This window comes from Mobula birostris, chromosome X (assembly GCF_030028105.1).
Source record: "Mobula birostris isolate sMobBir1 chromosome X, sMobBir1.hap1, whole genome shotgun sequence".
NCBI lineage: Eukaryota > Metazoa > Chordata > Chondrichthyes > Myliobatiformes > Myliobatidae > Mobula > Mobula birostris.
The window spans coordinates 84,543,556-84,564,072 of NC_092402.1; the positions used below are offsets into that span (position 1 = coordinate 84,543,556).

General features: G+C 40.6%; 1 protein-coding gene across 1 annotated transcript in view; it reads left to right on the forward strand.

The window, feature by feature from the left end:
• adam11 (ADAM metallopeptidase domain 11) overlaps positions 1–10,493 on the forward strand; it is a 242,953-nt gene extending 232,460 nt beyond the window's left edge. Inside the window, exons 22-23 of the mRNA XM_072248984.1 lie at positions 5,087–5,177; positions 10,445–10,493. Of these exons, the coding sequence (XP_072105085.1) occupies positions 5,087–5,177; positions 10,445–10,493 (140 nt within the window). The remainder of the gene's footprint in view (positions 1–5,086; positions 5,178–10,444) is intronic.
• Positions 10,494–20,517: the final 10,024 nt, after the last annotated feature.

Genomic DNA, 20,517 nt, shown 5'->3' on the forward strand with positions numbered 1-20,517 from the left:
AAAACAGAGGGGTGCTCCAAAGAATGAATACCAGTTAAATGTTAGAACCCCAAAGACACCCCAGCACTGCCCTCCCACCCACAAGCAGCAGCAAGGCAATGATGCCCCTTCCCCCACCAGCAGAAAAGCATTAGCGCCTCCCACTCACCGAGCACTCAAGCGTGCAGCAAAACATCAATAAAGACACAGACTTGCAGTACCCCAAAGACTACTTGTTTACCCAGTAATTCGACATACCACAGTCTCTCTCTCTCCCTAATAAGGGAAAAAGAGGTGTCCCTGGTTCACAACGAGAGGGGAGACAGAACCAACAACTCACTGGTTTATGATGTTAAATGTCTGTTGCGTCGCTTTTTCCAGGCTCTGTGTCCAAAGAACTCAGGTTTCTGGACACACAGCCCACGGCAGCTAAGCCGCTGCTTCCGATCTTCCCTGTTCTCCTGCAACGCCTCAGTCGGGAACACAAGCCTGGATTCAGCCCACCTCTAGAGCCATGAAAATCTGGCACCCTGAAGGTACGCTAGTCTTCCAGGCCGCATCTTTGGCATATCGAAAAGCGGCCAGTCATGAGGACCTGAGAGCTAGTCCCATTCCCGCAAAGAACCGAAGTCAGAGTGTAACTCCAGGTCAGGGTCTTCAAAAGAACTTTGAAAGGGGAAAAAAGAGATATCAAAGGTAGAAATAGAGTTGTTTCTGAAGATGCAAGCAAAGGAGTCGCTGTTAGGCGCCATCATGACAATGCTCTGCCTCCGAATATCCACATCCTTCCTGTAGTGAGGTGACCAGAACTGAGCACAGTACTCCAAGTGGGGTCTGACCAAGGTCCTATATAGCTGTAACATTAGCTCACAGCTCTTGAACTCAATCCCACGGTTGATGAATGCCAACACACTTTCTTAACAACACCGTCAATCTACGCAGCAGCTTTGAGTGTCCTGTGGACACAGACCCCAAGATCTCGCTGATCCTCCACACTGTCAAGAGTCTTACCTTTAATGCTATATTCTGCCTTCAAATTTGAGCCACTTCACACTTATCTGGGTTGAACGCCATCTGCCACTTCTCAGCCCAGTTCTGCATCCTATCAATGTCCTGCCGTAACCACTGAGAAATCTCCAGACTATCCAAAACACACCCAACTTTGATGTCATCAGCAAACTTACTAACCCACCCTTCTACTTCCTCATCCAGATCATTTATAAAAATCACAAACAGAAGGGGTCCCAGAACCTATCGCTGAGGAACACCACTGATCATCAACCTCCATGCAGAATATGAACCACTTACAAACCACCCTTTGCCTTCGGTGGGCAAGCCAATTCTGGATCCACAAAGCAAGGTCTCCTTGGATCCCATGCCTCCTTACTTTTTGAATGAGCCTTGCCTGGGGAACCTTATCAAATGCCTTGCTGAAATCCATATACACTACATCTACGGTTCTACCTTCATCAATGTGTTTAGTCACATCCTCAAAAGACTCAATCAGGCTCGTAAGGCACGACCTGCCTTTGACAAAACCATGCTGACTATTCCTAATCATATTATGCCTCTCCAAATGTTCATAAATCCTGCCTCTCAGGATCTTCTCCATCAACTTCAGTGGAACAGGGGAAATTACAGTGGTATGAGAGAGGAACTGGCCTAAGTCAATAGGAAAAGTAAACTAAATGGAGGGACGGCAGAGTAGAATTGGATGAAATTCCTACAAGAAATAAGGAAAATGCAGGAAAAATATATTCCAAGAAAAAAGAAAATCATGAATGGAAAAATGGCACAAATGTGGCTAACGAGAGAGGCTAAGGCAAAAATAAAAGCAAAAGAAACGGCGTACAAGAAAGCAAAAATTAGTGGGAAAAATGAGGACTGGAAGACCTTTAAAAACTTACAGAAAGAAACTAAGAAAGTCATTAGGAAAGAAAAGATGAATTATGAAAAGAAGTTGGCGATTAACATAAAAAAGGATACTAAGAGTTTTTTTAAATATATGAAGAATAAAAGAGTGACAAGGGTAGATATGGGACTGATTGAAAATGATGCTGGAGTAATTATAATTGTAGCCCCCCCCCCCCCCCCCGGCCACCCTCAGGGTCGCTTGGCTCGCTGTTGTCTAGGGAAACAGCCTGGGCCCCGGCAAACTGGGTAATTCGTTTGTGTGGATGCTGTGTGACGTACCCCACCCCGCCCAAGTAACAGACAATACACCAGATGCAATTAAATGATATACAGTTTATAGATATTACTGGAACTATATAATTAAAAGAGAATAAAATATAAAAGGAAAATAAAAGGCGCCACACTTATCAAAGTTCAATCTCTTCGTGCACAAAAAAACCCGTTGGAGCTCAAGGACCTTCTTCTTCACCCTGTGACCCCTCGGACCACCTCGACCGGCCGCCTGGGACCAACAACGGTGGTTGACCAGACGCTCCACACGAGTCCAAGTCCGTCTCCGTCTACTTGCCAAACGTCCCGCTCGGGGTCCGACTCCATTAACGGACTCACAGCACCTGGTCCAGCCTCTGTCTCGCTCTCCCGCCTTCTGCCCCAAAACCCCGCGCATACAGTATCTTCAAATACACCAAAACCATAACAACTATCCCAATTGGTTAATAGCACCCTCTTATCACCCTCTAAACCACAATAAGCTGCTAGCGCAAACTTTCTCAGCGTTTAACACAACAAAGCCGCATTCCCCAGATTAACATAACAAAGATGCCATTTTAATTAGCCTCCGCAGTAACATAAAAGTCGAAACCTCCTTACATAATGGATAACAAAGAGATAGCGGAGGAACTGAATGAGTATTTTGCATCAGTCTTCACAGTGGAAGACGTGAGCAATATACCTGATAGCCAGAGGTATCAGGGAATAGAATTAGGTACAGTCAAGGTAACTAGAGAGAAAGTGCTTGGGAAGCTAAGTGGACTAAGAATAGATAAGTCTCCTGGCCCGGATGAGGTGCACCCACGGGTTCTGAAGGAGGTGGCTTTGGAGATTGTGGAAGCATTGGAAATGATCTTCCAGGAATCAATAGACTCTGGCATGGTTCCGGAGGACTGGAAAGTCGCAAATGTAGTTCCGCTATTTAAGAAAGGAAGGAGGCAGCAAAAAGAAACTTACAGACCTATTAGTCTGACATCAGTGGTTGGAAAGATATTGGAGTCAATCCTCAAGGACGAGGTTATGAAATACCTCGAGGTGCATGACAAGATAGGCCGAAGCCAGCATAATTTCATGAAGGGAAGATCCTGCCTTACCAATTTATTGGAATTTTCTGAGGTAATCTCGAATAAGATTGACAAGGGAGAGGCTGTGGATGTTGTGTATTTGGATTTTCAAAAAGCCTTTGATAAGGTGCCGAACATGAGGCTGCTTAATAAGATGAGAGCCCATGGAATTATAGGAACGTTATTGAAATGGGTGGAGCATTGGCTGATAGGCAGTAAGCAAAGGGTGGGAATAAAGGGATCCTATTCTGATTGGTTGCTGGTTACTAGTGGTGTTCCGCAGGGGTCGGTGTTGGGGCCGCTTCTTTTTACAATGTATATCGATGATTTGGATTATGGATTAAATGGTTTTGTGGCCAAGTTTGCAGATGACACCAAGATAGGTGGAGGAGCAGGAAATGTTGAAGAAACGGAAAGGTTGCAGAGAGACTTAGTGAGTTTAGGAGAGTGGGCAAAGAAATGGCAGATGAGATACAACGTTGAGAAATGTACGGTTGTACATTTCAAAAGAAGAAATAATCGGGCAGATTATTATTTAGATGGGGAGAAAATTCAAAAATCGGAAGTGCAAGGGACTTGGGGGTCCTCGTGCAGGATACCCTAAAGGTTAACCACCAGACTCTATCCCTGGTGGCGGTGGGAAGATGGGGTGAGCGCAGAAACAGAGGAGATGCAGGTGAGGGCAGCATCAATAGTAGAGGAAGGGAAATCCCCATTCTTTGAAGAAGGAGGACATCTCTGATGTCCCGGAAAGGAAAGCCTCGTCCTGGGAACAGATGCAGCAGGGATGACAGAACTGAGAAAAGGGAATGGCATTTTTATAGGAAACAGGTGTAGTCAAGATAGCTGGGGAAATCAGTAGGCTTATAAAAGATGTTGGTAGACAGTTTGTCTCTAGAGATGGAGACAAGGAGATTGAGAAAGGGGATGGAGGTGTCAGAAATGGACCAAGTGAATTTAAGGGCAGGATGAAGCTGGAGGTAAAGTTGATGAAATTGAGCATGGGTGCATGAAGCAGTGCTAATGCTGTCATCAATGAAGCAAAGGAAGAGTTGGGGACCATTACTACGGAAGGCTTGGAACATGGACATTTCTACATAGTCCACAAAGAGGCAAATATAGCTGGGGCCCATGTGGGTGCTCATGGCTACCCCTTGAGTATGGAGAATGTGGGGGGAGCCAAAGGAGAAATTGTTGAGGGTGAATGCCAGATGGAGAAGGGTGGTGTTGCAGGGGAACTTGTTGGGCCTTTTGTTGAGAAAGAAGCAGAAAGCTTTAAGGCCGCCTTGATGGGGCTCAGAAGTGTATAGGAACTGGATATCCATGGTGAAAATGAGGTGGTCAGGGCCAGGGAATTGAGAGTTGTTGAGGAGGTTACGAGCACAATTTTCTTGGGCTTTTTATAGTTACTAAATTATACTTAACCTCCACTGTAGTATGTTCCACTCTGACATACCTTAGTAAGGTTCTGAGATACTTGCCAGTGTTTCCTAAAACTCTGATTGTATTTTCTTCTCCCTTCATCCAAGTCACACAGTTAGTATTTGTAGAGACAGTGAAATAGAATTAGCTAACCATTGGGAAGTGCAAATTAGGTGCTCTCAACTCACATTTCTCTTCATCTCTTCATAGGTTGTTATTTGGCTACAGTGACTTTTTTAAGCATGAACATTTGTGCTTTTTTCTCCACAGTCTTCCAAAGAAAAAATTGGTGCCAAATAGGACACGTTATTTAATACAAACATCCAGGCCCACAGTAAGCAATACGTGAAGATGTAATAGCGATGTCTCTGAAAAGTTAGTGCTTTGATTCTGACATGTGTGTTCCCATGGTTTCGTTCCCCTCTCCTTTGTCACAGGTCCTAGTGGTACCAATATCATTATAGGGTCCATCGCAGGCGCCATCCTGGTGGCTGCCATTGTCCTAGGGGGTACTGGATGGGGATTTAAGTAAGCGACAAGCATGCCTCTTCCTGACTGCTTCCTACTTTACTCCATTTGGAAGATAACACCCAAATGCTTTCCTGCTTGGATTCTGCAGTAGATACAATGAATTTGCGATGATTGACTAATAAATGAAATAAGGATTTCAATTACTTTCTCTGCTTAGGCCCAGTAGCATCTCCTGCAGGTAATAATTAAGTTTACATGCCATCAAAGCCAAATTAACCTTCAGCTCATAATGTGGATGAGAACTGCCATTTCTTGAAGTGGATTTCCATCTGCATTAATTGAGTGTAACGTACATTAATTGATTCCAGACATTACTGGGAGTTCTTATTCCTGTAGCCTTATTCTGAAAGTCTGCAGTTGAAACTTTTCCAGGCTGTATGTGCAAAAATGTGGCAACAAGGAAAAAGTTAATAGTTTAATTATTTTAATCAATTAAAACCAGTTGTAGAATTTGGTCATTTTGCTGCCAAATATGTTCAAGTTATATTAAATGAAAATGGCCAAGGAGTGGAGGGAGCATGTGAAATGAATTAGATTGTCTTAAATAATCAACTTCTGTGAAATAGCTTTCCCTTTGATGTACAGGTCATCATATGAAAACAGCCTGTTATACTCTGCCATGATTCTTAGATCCCTGATAGTGTGGCATCTAAGGCTCTCTGGATATATATTATTGCTACTGCTTCAATTTGGCTTTTTGAGCCTGTTTTGGAAAGGACTGATCTAGACAGCAAAAAAAATGAAAACATCCATTTATAATTCTTTGTGTCTTCAGCAGAATTTTTAGCTTCCTTTGAGAAAAAAATAGAGCAACTCTATTTGCATGGAATGGGATTGCTGCTTTCACATTTATTGAAATGTGGAATGCTGGGAGCATGTCTGAGAAATTCTGATGCAGTGCAAACCACCTTCTTTATTACTGGCCAAGTGTTGATATGCTTAATATCTACAGAAATTATTAACATCATTATTGGGAAAAGCATCAGTCTTGACAATTGAAACACTGTAAAAGATTAAGCCATTTATCAAGTATAGCTCACAATAAATTTATATCTAATCACTTAAAATGTTGACAACTTAACATCTCTCTATTGGCCAGTAGTACTTTAAAAACACCTTTTCGACATAAGCACTTTGCTCACTGATATATTTAGCATGAATTACTTTGTGTTGTATAAAAAAAACCTACTATAATATATCCCATTCCTTAGCCTGGTAATTGAAACATAAAATAGGTGAAGGATACAGCATCATTGCTGAAAAGAACAAATGAAATCCAAAAAATTCAAGACAATTTGGTAAAACATTATCTGCATGATTAAGAATAGCAACCTTATACAAATTACCGGTTGGATGTTTGAATTTTAGTTGAAATATTGACTGAGTCTGGATTTTAAGGAGGGTATCAAGGCTAAGATATGATTCCAGAGTTTTTACCAGAATGAGGGACTAGGTGACGTACAGGGATCGGAGAAGCTAAGAACATTCATTTAAATTAGAGGTGGTTAAGTAGAAGCTAATAAGATTATTAGAGCAAGTAAAGAAAAAAATCAGCTAATAAGTCAGTAACCAGTGTTTACAGTTTTAAAACAACTGGCAAAAGATGTAAAGGGGAGTAGATTTTTTTTAATGATTGGAATGTACAACCTGATAGGCTGTTGGAAGCAAATTCCATAAGAAATTTCAAAAGGCAATTGGACTTGATTTGAAATAGACAAATTGGCAGGGTGACAGGTAAAAGTCTGGGGTGTGGAACATAAAGGAAAATTATTTCAAAGAGCTACTGTAACAAAATCATAATCTGTTATGGTGGATTCAAAGATTTAGTACATGTATTAGAAAAATCTGTGTGATGTGAATTGTGTGTGTAAATTAGAATGTCTTGTTCATAAGACCATAAGACAAAGGAGCAGAAGTAGGCCATTCGGCCCATCGAGTCTGTTCCGCCATTTTATCATGAGCTGATCCATTTTCTCCTATTTAGTCCCACTCCCCTGCCTTCTCACCATAACCTTTGATGCCCTGGCTACTCAAATACCTATCAATCTCTGCCTTAAATACACCCAATGATTTGGCCTCCACTGCTGCCCGTGGCAACAAATTCCATAGATTCACCACCCTCTGACTAAAAAAATTTCTTCGCATTTCTGTTCTGAAAGGGCGCCCTTCAATCCTTAAGTCATGTTCAGATGTTCTTTCAGTTACAATATGCTAGCCTTTTAAAAATTACACTGTATTCCTGAAGTGAAAGTCACCAGCAAGGCTGACATTTATTGTCCATTGTTAATTGCCCTTGAGAAAGTTATTGTCAGCCTTATTGATTCACAGCAGCCAGAGTGGTGCAGGTATTCCTCCAGTATTAACAAGAGAGAGATCCTGGGTTTTGACCTAGTGACAACACAGAAATTGATTGTTATACATTTCAGAGTTATACTGGTGAGTGATTTGGATGGAATTGTATTACTATTCATCTGGTACCACCTTTCTTATCTATGTAGTAAGGATTTCAGATTAGGAAAGTGATCTCAGGAGGCTTTGCGAGTTGCTGTAGCATATTTTATAGATTGAAGCCACTTCGCGTCACTGAATATTTAAGATGGTGAATAGATTTCCATTAACTTTGTTCTGCTTAGTGTAGAGTTCCTGGAGTGTTGTTGATGCTGATAAATGGGAAATTATATTCCTTATGCCGTTTTAAGTGATAAAACTAACCAGTGATTAGTAAAGGATGACCTTCCTTTGTAAAGTATGTCTTACCAAATGCCATTTATTTTTCTGGATATACCTTTGATAAATTAACATCTTTTTCATTAAAATGTGTCCAATTATTGAACAAGATCTAAAGAACTGGTAAACACTTAATATCATGTTCCAAAGTGGATTTCCTCCACTTGGTTGTATTCAACCATGGAACAAAGGATTTTGTCTGTAATAGGTTATTTAAACTTCCCTTGTAGACTAGGCACAACAAAATCAAAAATACTTAACTAAAATTCCCATTTTAAAAATAGTCTTTTGCATTGGGAAAGCTTTGTCCTTTCTACCTTTTTCAATCAGCTTATGAGTTGTTTGACAATTAGATATCTTGCACCAATTTGAGTTTTGAAATGCTGAGCATTTCTTGGTATTCTTTAATGTTCTGATTTTTAATTGTATTCCTGTAGTCCATAATCTGTTCAAACTTTGTCTTTTCGTAGAAGCAAATAGCCTGGAAATTAGAATATCTCACAATGTACAGTTGAAAATCAAAAGCAGTAATAAATCTCCTAATCTTTTTTTTTACATTGCTGGAAATTCTGGCCAGGAATCTCCCAGAAATGTGTCATACTAGGCATCTGATGTTATCTTTCACATCAGACGTGCTGAAAGACATGATTTCCTGCAATTCAACTCAGCAAATGTTGTCCTAGGAGCAACTAGATCCTAATAGCACAGACTATATTGAGGTCCCAGTTTGGTAAATCCCTTAATTACCACATGCTTCTGATCACCCCTCCTCCCCCCTCCACCAGCCCCCATCCACTGGTTTGCAGTGGAAGCCCTGGTTTCCACCTTCTGGCTGCTTCTTGATTTTTCACTGAAATTTATTCCAGTGAATTAATAAATTCTGTTGTGGCAAGTTCTGAAAACTGAGAGAGTAATTCCTGACCAAGGAAGTTCACTTTATTGTTGGAGGCAAACAAATTATTTTAAAAAATGATGTATAAATTAAATATTTTCACTCAGGAACACTCAAAACACTTCCCTGATTGTTTTGCCCCAGGCACTCAGAGAAGATAACACTGTCATGTGCTTTTTGTTGTTGGTGATCAGTGAACCTGATTCATGAATCCTTGCAATTGGTTTCCAGCTGTGGTATGTTTCCATGGCAATGTCTTTTGAGAAGCAGTTTTGCAAATGACATGTTAACAGTTTTGGCTCTAAGAAAGAGTTTTGGCTCCAAGAGCAGACATCCCACCTCTCCCGGCAGTTCCGGGAGTCTCCCACAAATAATAGTGGCTCCCTGATACCCGCAAATTGTATACAATGTCCCAGAAATTGATTTTTTTGAGAGCGAGCGTGAGAGAGAGAGAGAGCGAGCGCAAGAGCAAGAAAGCAAGCGTGAGAGAGCAAGAGCGAGAGAGTTCCAAAAAAAGTCAGTGGCAGAGTGTTCCAAAAGATAAAATATAAAATGTACTTCACCCCAGATTACACTAAAGTGTATCCCTGCCTAATAGGGGTCAAAAATTCGCTGCACTGTTTGCAACAGTGACTTTTCTATTGCCCATGATGGGTTAAGACTGTAAAAGACATGTTGAGGTGGGTTTAACAGGTGTCGTTTGTTCATTAGCATAGCTAACGTTATTTAAACTAGCTGGCCGGCTGCTCAGGAGCTACTGTATTACAGACATCCCACCTCTCCCGGAAGTCTCCCTCAAATTGATGGTGCTACCTCCCTGAAATCAGTTTTTGCAGGGTGGGATGTCTGCAAGAGTATACTTAAAAATTCCAGTATAAAACAGTGCAATACTTGCTGTTGCATAAATCCTTGATCAAAATAATATAAATAGCGCATGATGTACTATTGTTACAATTTGCATGAATCTGCTCTATTGGTCCTGATTTTCATACAAGCAAAATGTAAACAACCATCTCTTCCCTATCTTAGGTTGTAAAGAATTCTAGTTGTTATATATTTTTGCATGTGTTCGATTAAACCTAAATATGTAAATTGGAATATTACCCCTTACCTAGGATTCACTTGTTATTTTACTTCAAACAACCTCATGTTTCAAAAGTGGATTTAAATATTATTTCCACACAAGTTAAACATTCAACTCATTCACATTTTATCTAGGGCTGCATTTTTTTTGAAATTTCAATCTGGCAGCCAGGACTTGATTGTATTTAAGAATAATAACGTCTTTCTTAAGAACCATAAGTGGAAAAAATCCTACTTAAAACAAAGTACTTACCTAAATTATCGAAGTAAGCAATATTTTGATTGGGATCAGAAGGAGAAGTTTTAGGTAATTGCTATGTTCCTTTGCTCAGAGTAAAGAAGCCTTTAAAAAAGCAATCTGTCAAGGTTCATGAAATGAACAATGAATACTTTATAAGCTATTCACCTTCCAATATGCCAGCTCAATACTAATTTAAATGTGTTCACATTTGTTTGTGTGGTGTTAATCAGAACCTGTTTAATTATTGCATGTTCTGTGGTCTTACTTTTGTTAACTTGGAAACTAAATTTCTTTTTATTTCACTAATTGCACCTCGAAAAGGAACATTCGGAGAGGAAGGTATAATGCTGCACAACAAGGAGCAATTTAATCACCTGCTTAACATTCTTGCTACTGCATTCCCTTTCCATGTTTCTTATGTCATTTCATTTTACTCTTAACAACATTGTGATTGGTCACTTTAGCTCATCAATGGACAATACCTACAATTAACTGTCATCAATTTGTATTTCGTAAGGAATTTTTTTTGTTGTTTTAGGATTAAATTTTGCAATTCTCAGTGAAATTTTCTGATATTCAAAAGGACAGAAGGAGAAAGAAGTAGACTGAAAACCCAAGGCTGTCACAATGGGTGGGCATTGGGAGCAAGGGTGGACCCAAATGCAAGACACATCTTGTGAGGTTAGTTAAATTGAGTTTATTGTTTGATACCAGGAGAGCAAAGCAGAAGCAGGAATAGCGAACTGGACAAGGACTCAGGACTACGACTAGGCTGGGACAAGGGTCTGGGCTAGGACTCGGAATAGGATCCCAGAACTAGAGGCGACATGAAGAGGCTAGGGTATGGACTCCGAGCCAGGGACTGGGCAAGGACCCAGTACCTGGGTCTTGCCTCGGGCTTGGACCCCAGAACCAGGCATGGACATGACATGGGCTAGGGAGAGGAGGAACATGGAAAAACAGAGCCTCGGTCTCGGGAGAGCAGGTACATGGAACCATGAACACATATACAGAACACAGAGTCGGGACCCTTCCTTGGAATCAGGACATAGGGCCGGGACTCACACACAGAACAGAGAGCCGGGATCCCTCCTTGGGTACAGGACATAGGGCCGGGGCTCATGACCCTCCGCGGGGCAACGGCAAGACGGCCAGACTTATCCCACAGAGGCGAGGACAAGACAAGACCAACACGAAAGAACACCAGACAGTACCTATCTAGCTCTGGCGATAGAACTAGACCAAAGTGCAGGCGAGGTCTGCAGACGAGGGCTAGAGGTGAGAGGGGCAGAGAAGGGATTCAGACAGAGGGGTAGGACAGGAATCACAGACCGCCAGGGCCAGGACTTGACTTGGTGCTTGGATGCCACCAGGACCGGGACTGGATTCAGAACTTGGATGCCCCCGGAGCCAGGACTTGACTTGGAGCCTCCAGGTAGTGCCGAGCTCTCGACTTGGCCCGGGAACAGTGGACAGCGGTTCTTGATTCCCTCCGGTGGGTTAACTGACGGACCCACCTCGGTGAGGAAACTTTGCAGGCTCGCTTTGGTGAGGTAACTTGACAGGGTTGCTCTGGTGAGGAAAGGCGAATTACCGGCACTCGCTTCGGGTGGAGACTAGGCTTGCTCCGGCCAGATGACATTGGCACGCCGTACCTTGGTGACTTTGCAGACGCCCCCGCGCCAAACGGCTGAAAGCCGGAGACTATAAACTACCGGTTCAGTCGAGAGTAAATTGCCTCCAATCACCAAAGCCGAGGGACACGGGAAAACAGGGAGTCAACGGTCCGGATCGTAACATAAACGAAGTAAATTTAAAGGGACCCTGATTTGGACCATGACAAAGGCTCATGAAATCACGGGGATAATCTCTCAGTTCAAAGAATACCTGTGCAATTTCAAACTGACTGGTTGATGCATTTTCTCTTTTTGAACTCAGAATTTTCCAAACTCCATAGAAAATTCAGAAGTAAACAAAACCTTTGTGGGTTTTTGTTATTTATATAATTGTGTGCAGGAGAGTCCTTTGAACTATTTTTTGAATATAATGCAACATCCAGAAACCACTCAATAAAATGACTCTATGGTAGTACAAAGGAAAAATTGACTTTCCTTCCCACTGTCCATGTATTTTTAATGGCTAGTTCGCTGCAAGAGGTCAACCATTATGTACCAGCAAGGAAGCCTTTTATTGCCAGCCTGGGATGATTCAGACAACTGTACTCTTTCCCGCATCTGTAGTCTTAGATACTAACCAGTCGTTCTTTAAGTTTGTTAGTGTAACTTGGTATCAAAGTTGTGCTTGTCATTTTCTTTGCAACTCATTTTCTTTAGAAATGGAATTATATATTTGCATCCCAGCCTTAGATTTGAATTTTGTCACCACTATTATGCATCATTTCTTCTCATCACTGCAATGCCTCTCACTGCTTCACTAGTATGATTCTTTTGCTTCCATGTTCCCTTGTTTTCCTCTATAGCTATGTTTTAAGTAACCTATCTGTACAATATTGACCTTTTTCTTGCAGATCTGGAGGAGCTTAAGAAGTATTTCATCTATAGAATGTACACTCTTTGCTCCAGTAAAGCTATTGTCTTCCGATGTTCAAGGCAACGAACCTTTACGTTCAAATGTCACTGTTGATTACACCTAGGTAATAACGGGAGAATTCAGCTATTCTGAAATAAAACAAAGTGGAACTGTTACTTCAGAGAAGAACTGAAGATAAACTTCTGAAACATAGTGAAATCCAATGTCCACTTTTTAGGTTATGGTTGCATTCTTATCCTATGTACAATTTGAGTATATGCTACACCCATGGGACTAAAATAGCAAAAGGTCATCTGCTATTTTGAAAGTGTGTAATCCTACTTCAAAGTATGCCAGTTTGGGATTAAAAAGCACTCTGGGTCTTGCAACAATATTTTTATGATCATGGCTGGTGCACATGAATAAGCATTATTTAAAAAGAGCTTGAGTGCACATCAACCATACCACTAAAATGAGCTGTATTACCATAGGCGAAATGTCCAAACTGACCATCTAACCTGCCATTAAACCCCCACACCTTCAAGTCCCTATTCTGGTTACATTCTCTTATTTCCTGGTATGTCCTGCTTTGAATGTTATTAGTTTGAAGAATTCAAAGGAGCATTGTTAGTGAGTGAGTAAGTGCTCCTTAATTACCTGTGAAATTTCCACTGGAAACATGACTTCTAATGAAACTTCCCAAAATGGTAGAGACCAAAATGATTTATTTAAACATACTTGGATACCAATTTACAGCACAAGGAAAGACCACACAAAATGGATTTCTCAAATCTCGGTTGAGCCACACATCAATGAGAATTTAAAAATAAAATAAAATGCAAGTGGTATTTCAATATAATAAGTCTTCATATTTTAGTAATGGTGCACGTTTGAACCCTACACCCAGTTCATTTACAGGGTTGCTAAATGTGTGCAGATACAGGTATGCTCCAGATATAACACCTAATGTATTATATATGTGAGGAGTGTCCTTCCTATAGCTTGAGAGCAGGACATGCTTCATCTCTTCTATTTCACAAATTTTATGTTGGCAATGAAATTTAAGAAAAATCATAAAAAGAACCATGCAAAAATGTATTCAATGCAGAAATTAAATATTTTTTTCTAGATATGTTTAGCCTAAGCCAAGGAAATTATACATTTGTAACTACTTTCATGCACTTCACATACAGAAACAGGATAGAACTTACATTCTTCAGATTTGGTTTTGGAGAAGTAAAATGTATATAGGTCTTAAAACATTAAATATAAAGAAAATGAGAATACACCAAAGGGCATGGTATATCATTTCCAAAAATAGATAATGATTAGAAAATGAAGACAGCCTATGTCTGTTTAGAATCTAGTATTATCAAATATCATTATTATAATTATAAAACTATTATTATTATAACAAATCATTCCTGATTGATAATATTATATATTACTTTGGTTCCAAATCATTTGAAGTCCCAATCATTATTAACAGCAAATTTTGTTTTAAAAAATGGATTTTTTAAAAAACAAAATTATCAACATTTCTTTCAACAATTAATTTTCCCCCAGTTGGCTTTCTTTGCTTTGGGGGTAGCTTCGCCGTTAATACTTTTAACTGAAAAGGATAGTTAGGTTATTGTATTATATCCTGTTTAATGGGCAGGGTCAGAATTTTCATTGAAAGGACAAAAAAACTTTCCATTCTCTTCACATCCTAATTACTGATGGAAGTGCTGCAGGTGGAAACCACAGAAAGTCTACAATCTGTCGGCCAATTGCAACACCATATTTGGAGCTTAAACATGAAAGATAAGCATTGGTTGTATTCTTAGAGGAAAAAATGTCCCAGATATACAAGGTTTGACAGCTCTCAGTTGACAATTGGACAATATAGTCACTTACTGAGTACTAATATTTGCAATGTTAGGGTGAAGTGTTTGAAAGAAATAGATGATAAATGATAGCTTCATGATTTTTCTATTGATATCACAGGAAATAGTCTCTGAATAGATAGATAGATACTTTATTAATCCAGAGGGAAATTTGGTTTCGTTACAGCTGCACCAACCAAGAATAGAGTGTAAATATAGCAATACAAAAAACCCCAACAATCAGACAACAAAATGCAAAACTATGCCAGATGGAAAATAAGTCCAGGACCAGCCTATTGGCTCAGGGTGTCTGACCCTCCGGAGGAGGAGCTGCACGTTCGATGGCCACAGGCAGGAACGACCTCCCGTGCCGCCAGGTGTTGTATCACGGTGGAACACTTGGCGGCACAGGAGGTCGTTCCTGCCATGCTGATTTTATTATTGGACTTTTAGTTAACCTACTGTGTGTGTGTCAGGCAGTTTTGTAACTGAAGCTCTGATAATGCATTCAAGCAGCATACAATAAGTGATGACATCTACAGTTAATGCTGGAAATGGAAATAAAGATTCCATCAAAATTTTTAATAAAACTCAAATGTATTGGTAACAACAGAATGTTAATGATAAGAATAGGTACAGATATAAAGGATTTATGAAAAACATCCATGTTTTAATACATATGGTGCTTTAATTAAACTAAGCAGATTTATGCAGTGATAGAGTCACAACATGAAGAGTCTGCTCTTCTCAATTTCTTTAACCAGGTAAAGTTCATATAGATATATTTACACTCATTATTAGTATAAATTGCAATCACATTACACTTGATTCCAAAGCTTTAAATCCTGAATTACTTTCTAAACACAACACTTGGACAATTCACTCATTGCCTTGAACACCTGCAAAACCTCTACCTACAATACATTGGACACAACAAGCTGCTGTCTCTGCATGATGGATACTTTGAGGATACCAATGGAGAACATAACTTTCCTCCTACATATATATAGTCTGTTCAGATAGAGTGCATGTCAGTTACAGCCAATGCCTGGAATGTGTGGGTTTCCTTCAGGTACACTGCAGTTTCCTCCCACAGTCCACAGAGGTGCCAGGTAGTAGGTTAAGTGGTCATTGTAAGTTGTTCTGTGATTAGGCTAGGATGAAATCGGGTTGCTGGGTGGCACAGCTCGAAGGACCGGAGGCCATATTCTGCACTGTATCTCTAAAATAAAATACTTCCCTCCTATGTACACGCAGTCTGTTCAGATAGTGCATGTTACTTACAGCTCTGGTACCAATAGATTACTCCGTTTCAGTGCATTGGGAAACTATTTTTCATGTCCCACCTATATGTTTTCTTCCATATTTACATTATGTTTAATTCTGTGACTTACTGTTAGAAGAGGAGAAGATAAGCACACCCATAGAATTTACCCGGCAGCATGCTGACAATATAAATTTGACTCATTCAGGTCAGCAATTGTTAGAATCATGATGGTCCATGAACAATGCCCTTCCTTGAGTTGTAGCATCTTCATGTCCATCTTAACTGTATCATTTCCTTCAGCTTTTCATTATTAGAGACCAATTCCAAGCTTCATTCTGAGTTCATACAAGTTATACAGTAACTTCAGAGTTTGTGTGATTTCAAATATTTAAAAACCTACAGTCACTCATCTATTCTTTCTATGTGGCTTAGCTTCTATAGACAAGCCTTCAGCCTGTTTCTTTGTACTGCTTGGAACTCACTGTATATCCTTTTGGCATATTGTATGAATTTAAACACTCCCAAGTTACTGTATTCGAAAGAACTTCAATAATCCTGCTCTACCACAATAGCATAGTGACTAGTGTATTGCTTTTCAGTGCCGGCGATTGAGGTTCAATTCCTGCTGCTGTCTTTAAGGACTTTGTACATTCTACCTGTGATCGCATGGGTTTCCTGTGGGTCGTCCAGTTTCCTCCCACAGTCCAAAGACATATGGATTAGTAAGGATTAGCGTGTTGTTGGCATGCTATGTTGCCACCGGAAGTATGGTGACACTTGCAGGCTGCCCTCAGCACAAATTCAGACTGTGTTGGTCATTGACACAAAGGATGCATTGCATTGTAAGTTTCAATGTAATTGTGATTAACGTATATTCAAAATAAATCTACTAACAATATCCAGGTTAATAAAGGTTTAGGTTGATTTAATTTACATAATCAGCTGTTATTTAGAAGAATTTCAACCTACTTAAAATAATTTATGCACTACAATTTGTGTGACATTTAGCATTTCAAGGCACTTCATAGAAAAGGAAAGGAAAATAAGTTAGGAAAAGTGATTGAAGACTTAGCTGAATGCTGGATCTTGCGATAGGTTTTTAAGGAGCTGCTGCAAAAACAGTGAAGAATTTCAGATAAAAGAGCCTGTGACTTCTGTGATCGCATCAGAGGGCAGTGCCAAAGGAACAACAGATGGGGAAATTATTTGTAAAGTTTGAAAAGCCGAAAGTTCTTACTGGGTTTTGGAGACCAAGATGGTTTTACGTGCACTATATTTTATCAACCTAAGTCAGTATGGAAGTCATGCTTTACTCTGATGAATGTAAACAAAGGAAATCCAAAGGGAGCACTGGAATTATCAGCATCTGTGGAGGGAGAAACAAAATCACTATTTTAGATTGATAACCATCCAGTAGAACCAAGAAAATGTATAAATAAAACATATTTGAACTTGCAGAGAAGGGAAATATTTCACTCCATGTCAACCAGGGATGCAGGTGAAGTAATGATTCCCTTGTGCATCCTCCAATCTGTTGTATTTCCTCCACATCAGAGAAAACAAAAGTGACACACTTAGAAGACAAATCTGTCCAATCTACAAATGACTATCCTAGGTTTTTAAATGCATGCCACTTAAATTCCCCAACACTGTCCCATACTGAACACTCTATCTTTGGTAAGAATGGAGCTTGACGCAAATTTGAGAAATGGCATCACATTCTCTAACTAAGTGTATTATTAGAAACACAAGAGATTCTGCAGATGCTGGAAATTCAGACTATCAATGTTTCAGGCTGAGACTTTTCTTCAGGATTGGAAAGGAAGAGGAATGAAGCCAGAATAAGGAGGTGTGGGGTGTGAAGAGGAATGAGTACAAGCTAGAAAGTGATAAGCAAAACCAGGTGAGGGGGAAGGTAATTGAGTGGGTGGAGGGAATGAAGTAAGAAGCTGGGAGGTGATAGGTGGAAAAGGTAAAGTGCCAAAGAAGGTGGAGTCTGATAAGAGAGGAGAGCAGACCATGGGAGAAAGGGAAGGAGGAGGGGCACCAGGAGAGCTGATGCTAGAATTGGTCACTTCTAATGAACATCATGCAAATTTCCTCTCTCCATAGATGCTGCCTGACCTGCTGGGTATTTCTGACCTTGTATTTCAGGTTTCCAGTGACTGCAGAGTTTTGTATCTACTTATGTATGGAAACTAAGCAGATTGTGATATTGAGGAAAAGAACTGAAGCAAAAGAAAAGGTCTGAAAACAATAGATGACATGAAAGCCATGGGAAATGTGTTAGCAAGATCAGGACATCTAGGAGTGGAACCCTGTAGAGAACATCCATCTGATGTGGACAGTAGATAAAGCCCAGTTATGCCAGCAGAGAAATAGTGGTTTTTATTGTAATTTTGATGAGGGTGATGTACGTTTGTATGATGTGTGACAAGGGCAGAATCTACTAAGGGATTTCAACAAAAAAAAGTTATTGAAAACATAAGTTTTGGGTTCCATGCCATCCTTGAGAAGTGTGAAGGAGGAGAAAGAAATTAGAGATGGCATATTGGAAAGGGGATGGAAGGAGGGTAGATATTTATTCAAAAAGACAAGGATTACAACAGCATTATCTGGACAAAGGAAACCTGTCCATCAAATTGTCTGTTTATGACACAAAATTGATTTGTGCTGTGCTGTATGAGGCAGGTGCTGCTTTCACTTTGATGGGTTCAGAGCACCTTACAGTCATTTGATATAACTACAGTTTTATTGCACAAGTTTCACAATACAGGACTAAATTGTTCCACAAGCTCGTTTAAATACAACTGAGTTCTTTAAAATAGATTACTCACGTAGCTTGCTTGTGTAAATTGTATATCATTGTACATAAGATGAAGTGTGAACTTTCATATTGTATATTTCAAAAGTAACATTAACAATAGTATTCTGTAAATAGACATAAACCTGACTGTATATTTTGTAAAGAATGGCTTCTTTGGAAAGCTGTGGTCTAGACAAATTTGCTGGTAATGTGAAGTTTGACTTAAATTTCCATAGTGTATAATCAAAACCATGTTTAGGAAACTTACGAAGATCTTCCCAAGAGAGTACATCTCTTTTTAAAGCTAAATTTTTACAATGCTTCTTATCACTGGCTTAAATGCATTTAGACCTAATATAAAATAAAATTAATATGTTGCACAGTTCTCTTTTCTGAGTGTTTTAAATTGCACCCTGGTTCACTCATTTCTTCTCTACTAGCTGGTTGGACATTGATTCTGAATGTGTACCTCAATTGTACAATAAGTGCAATATTAGACCATAAGCCATAGGAGCAGAAGTAGGCCATTCAGCCCATCAAGTCTGCTCTGCCATTTCATCATGGCTGATCCCGGATTTCATTCAACTCCATACACCTGCCCTCTCACCGTATCCTAAGATGCTCTGCCCAGTCAGAAATCTATCAACATCTGCTTTGAATATACCTATGGACTTGGCACTCACTGCAGTCTGTGGCGGAGCATTCCACAGATTCGCTACACTTGCACTAAAAAAAATCCTCCTTACTTCTAGTTCTGGATACCCCTATCATAGGAAACATCCTCTCCACATCCACCTCATCGAGTCCTTTCAACATTTGGTAGGTTTCAATGAGATCCTCACACATTCTTCTAAATTCCAGTGAGTACAGGCCCAAAGCTGCCAAATGCTCCTTAACCCCTTCATTCCTGGAATAATCCTTGTGAACCTCCTCTGGACTCTCTCCAATGACTATACATCCTTTCTGAGATAAGGGGCCTGAGGAGACAGATAAGTGTGTAACAGTCAGGAGAGGGAAGGGCAGGAGTCAGAGGCTGGAGAGTATCCCTGTGGCTGTCCCCCTTAACAATAAGTACTCCTGTTTGAGTACTGTTGGGGGGGGGGGGTGACTGCCTACCTGGGGGAAGCAACAGTGGCCGTGCCTCTGGCACAGAGTCTGGCCCTATGGCTCAGAGGGGTAGGGAAAGGAAGAGGATGGCAGCAGTGATAGGGGACTCTATAGTTAGGGGTCAGACAGGCAATTCTGTGGATGCAGGAAAGAAGCACGGATTTAAACGCAAACAACAGGAATTCTGCAGATGCTGGAAATTCAAGCAACACACATCAAAGTTGCTGGTGAACGCAGCAGGCCAGGCAGCATCCGTAGGAAGAGGTGCAGTCGACACTTCAGGCCAAGACCCTTCGTCAGGACGAAGAAGCACGGATGGTAGTTTGCCTCCCAGGTGCCACAGTCTGGGATGTTTCTGATTGCATCCAAGGTATTTTGAAGTGGGAAGGAGAACAGCCAGAGGTCGTGGTACGTATTGATACCAACGACATAGGCAGGAAAAGGGAGCAGATCCTGAAAACAGGCTACAGGGAATTAGGAAGAAAGTTGAGAAGCAGGACCTCAAAGGTAGTAATCTCGGGATTACTGCCTGTGCCACGTGACAGTGTGTGTAGGAACAGAGTGAGGTGGAGGATAAATGCGTGGCTGAGGGATTGGAGTAAGGGGCAGGGATTCAGATTTCTGGATCATTGGGACCTCTTTTGGGGCAGGAGTGACCTGTACAAAAAGGACGGGTTGCACTTGAATCCCAGGGGGACCAATATCCTGGCAGGGAGGTTTATTAAGGCTATTGGGGAGAGTATAAGTGAGGATTGCTGGGGGATGGGAACCAAACTGAAGAGACGGAGGAAGAGGCGGTTGGCTCACAAATAGAGAA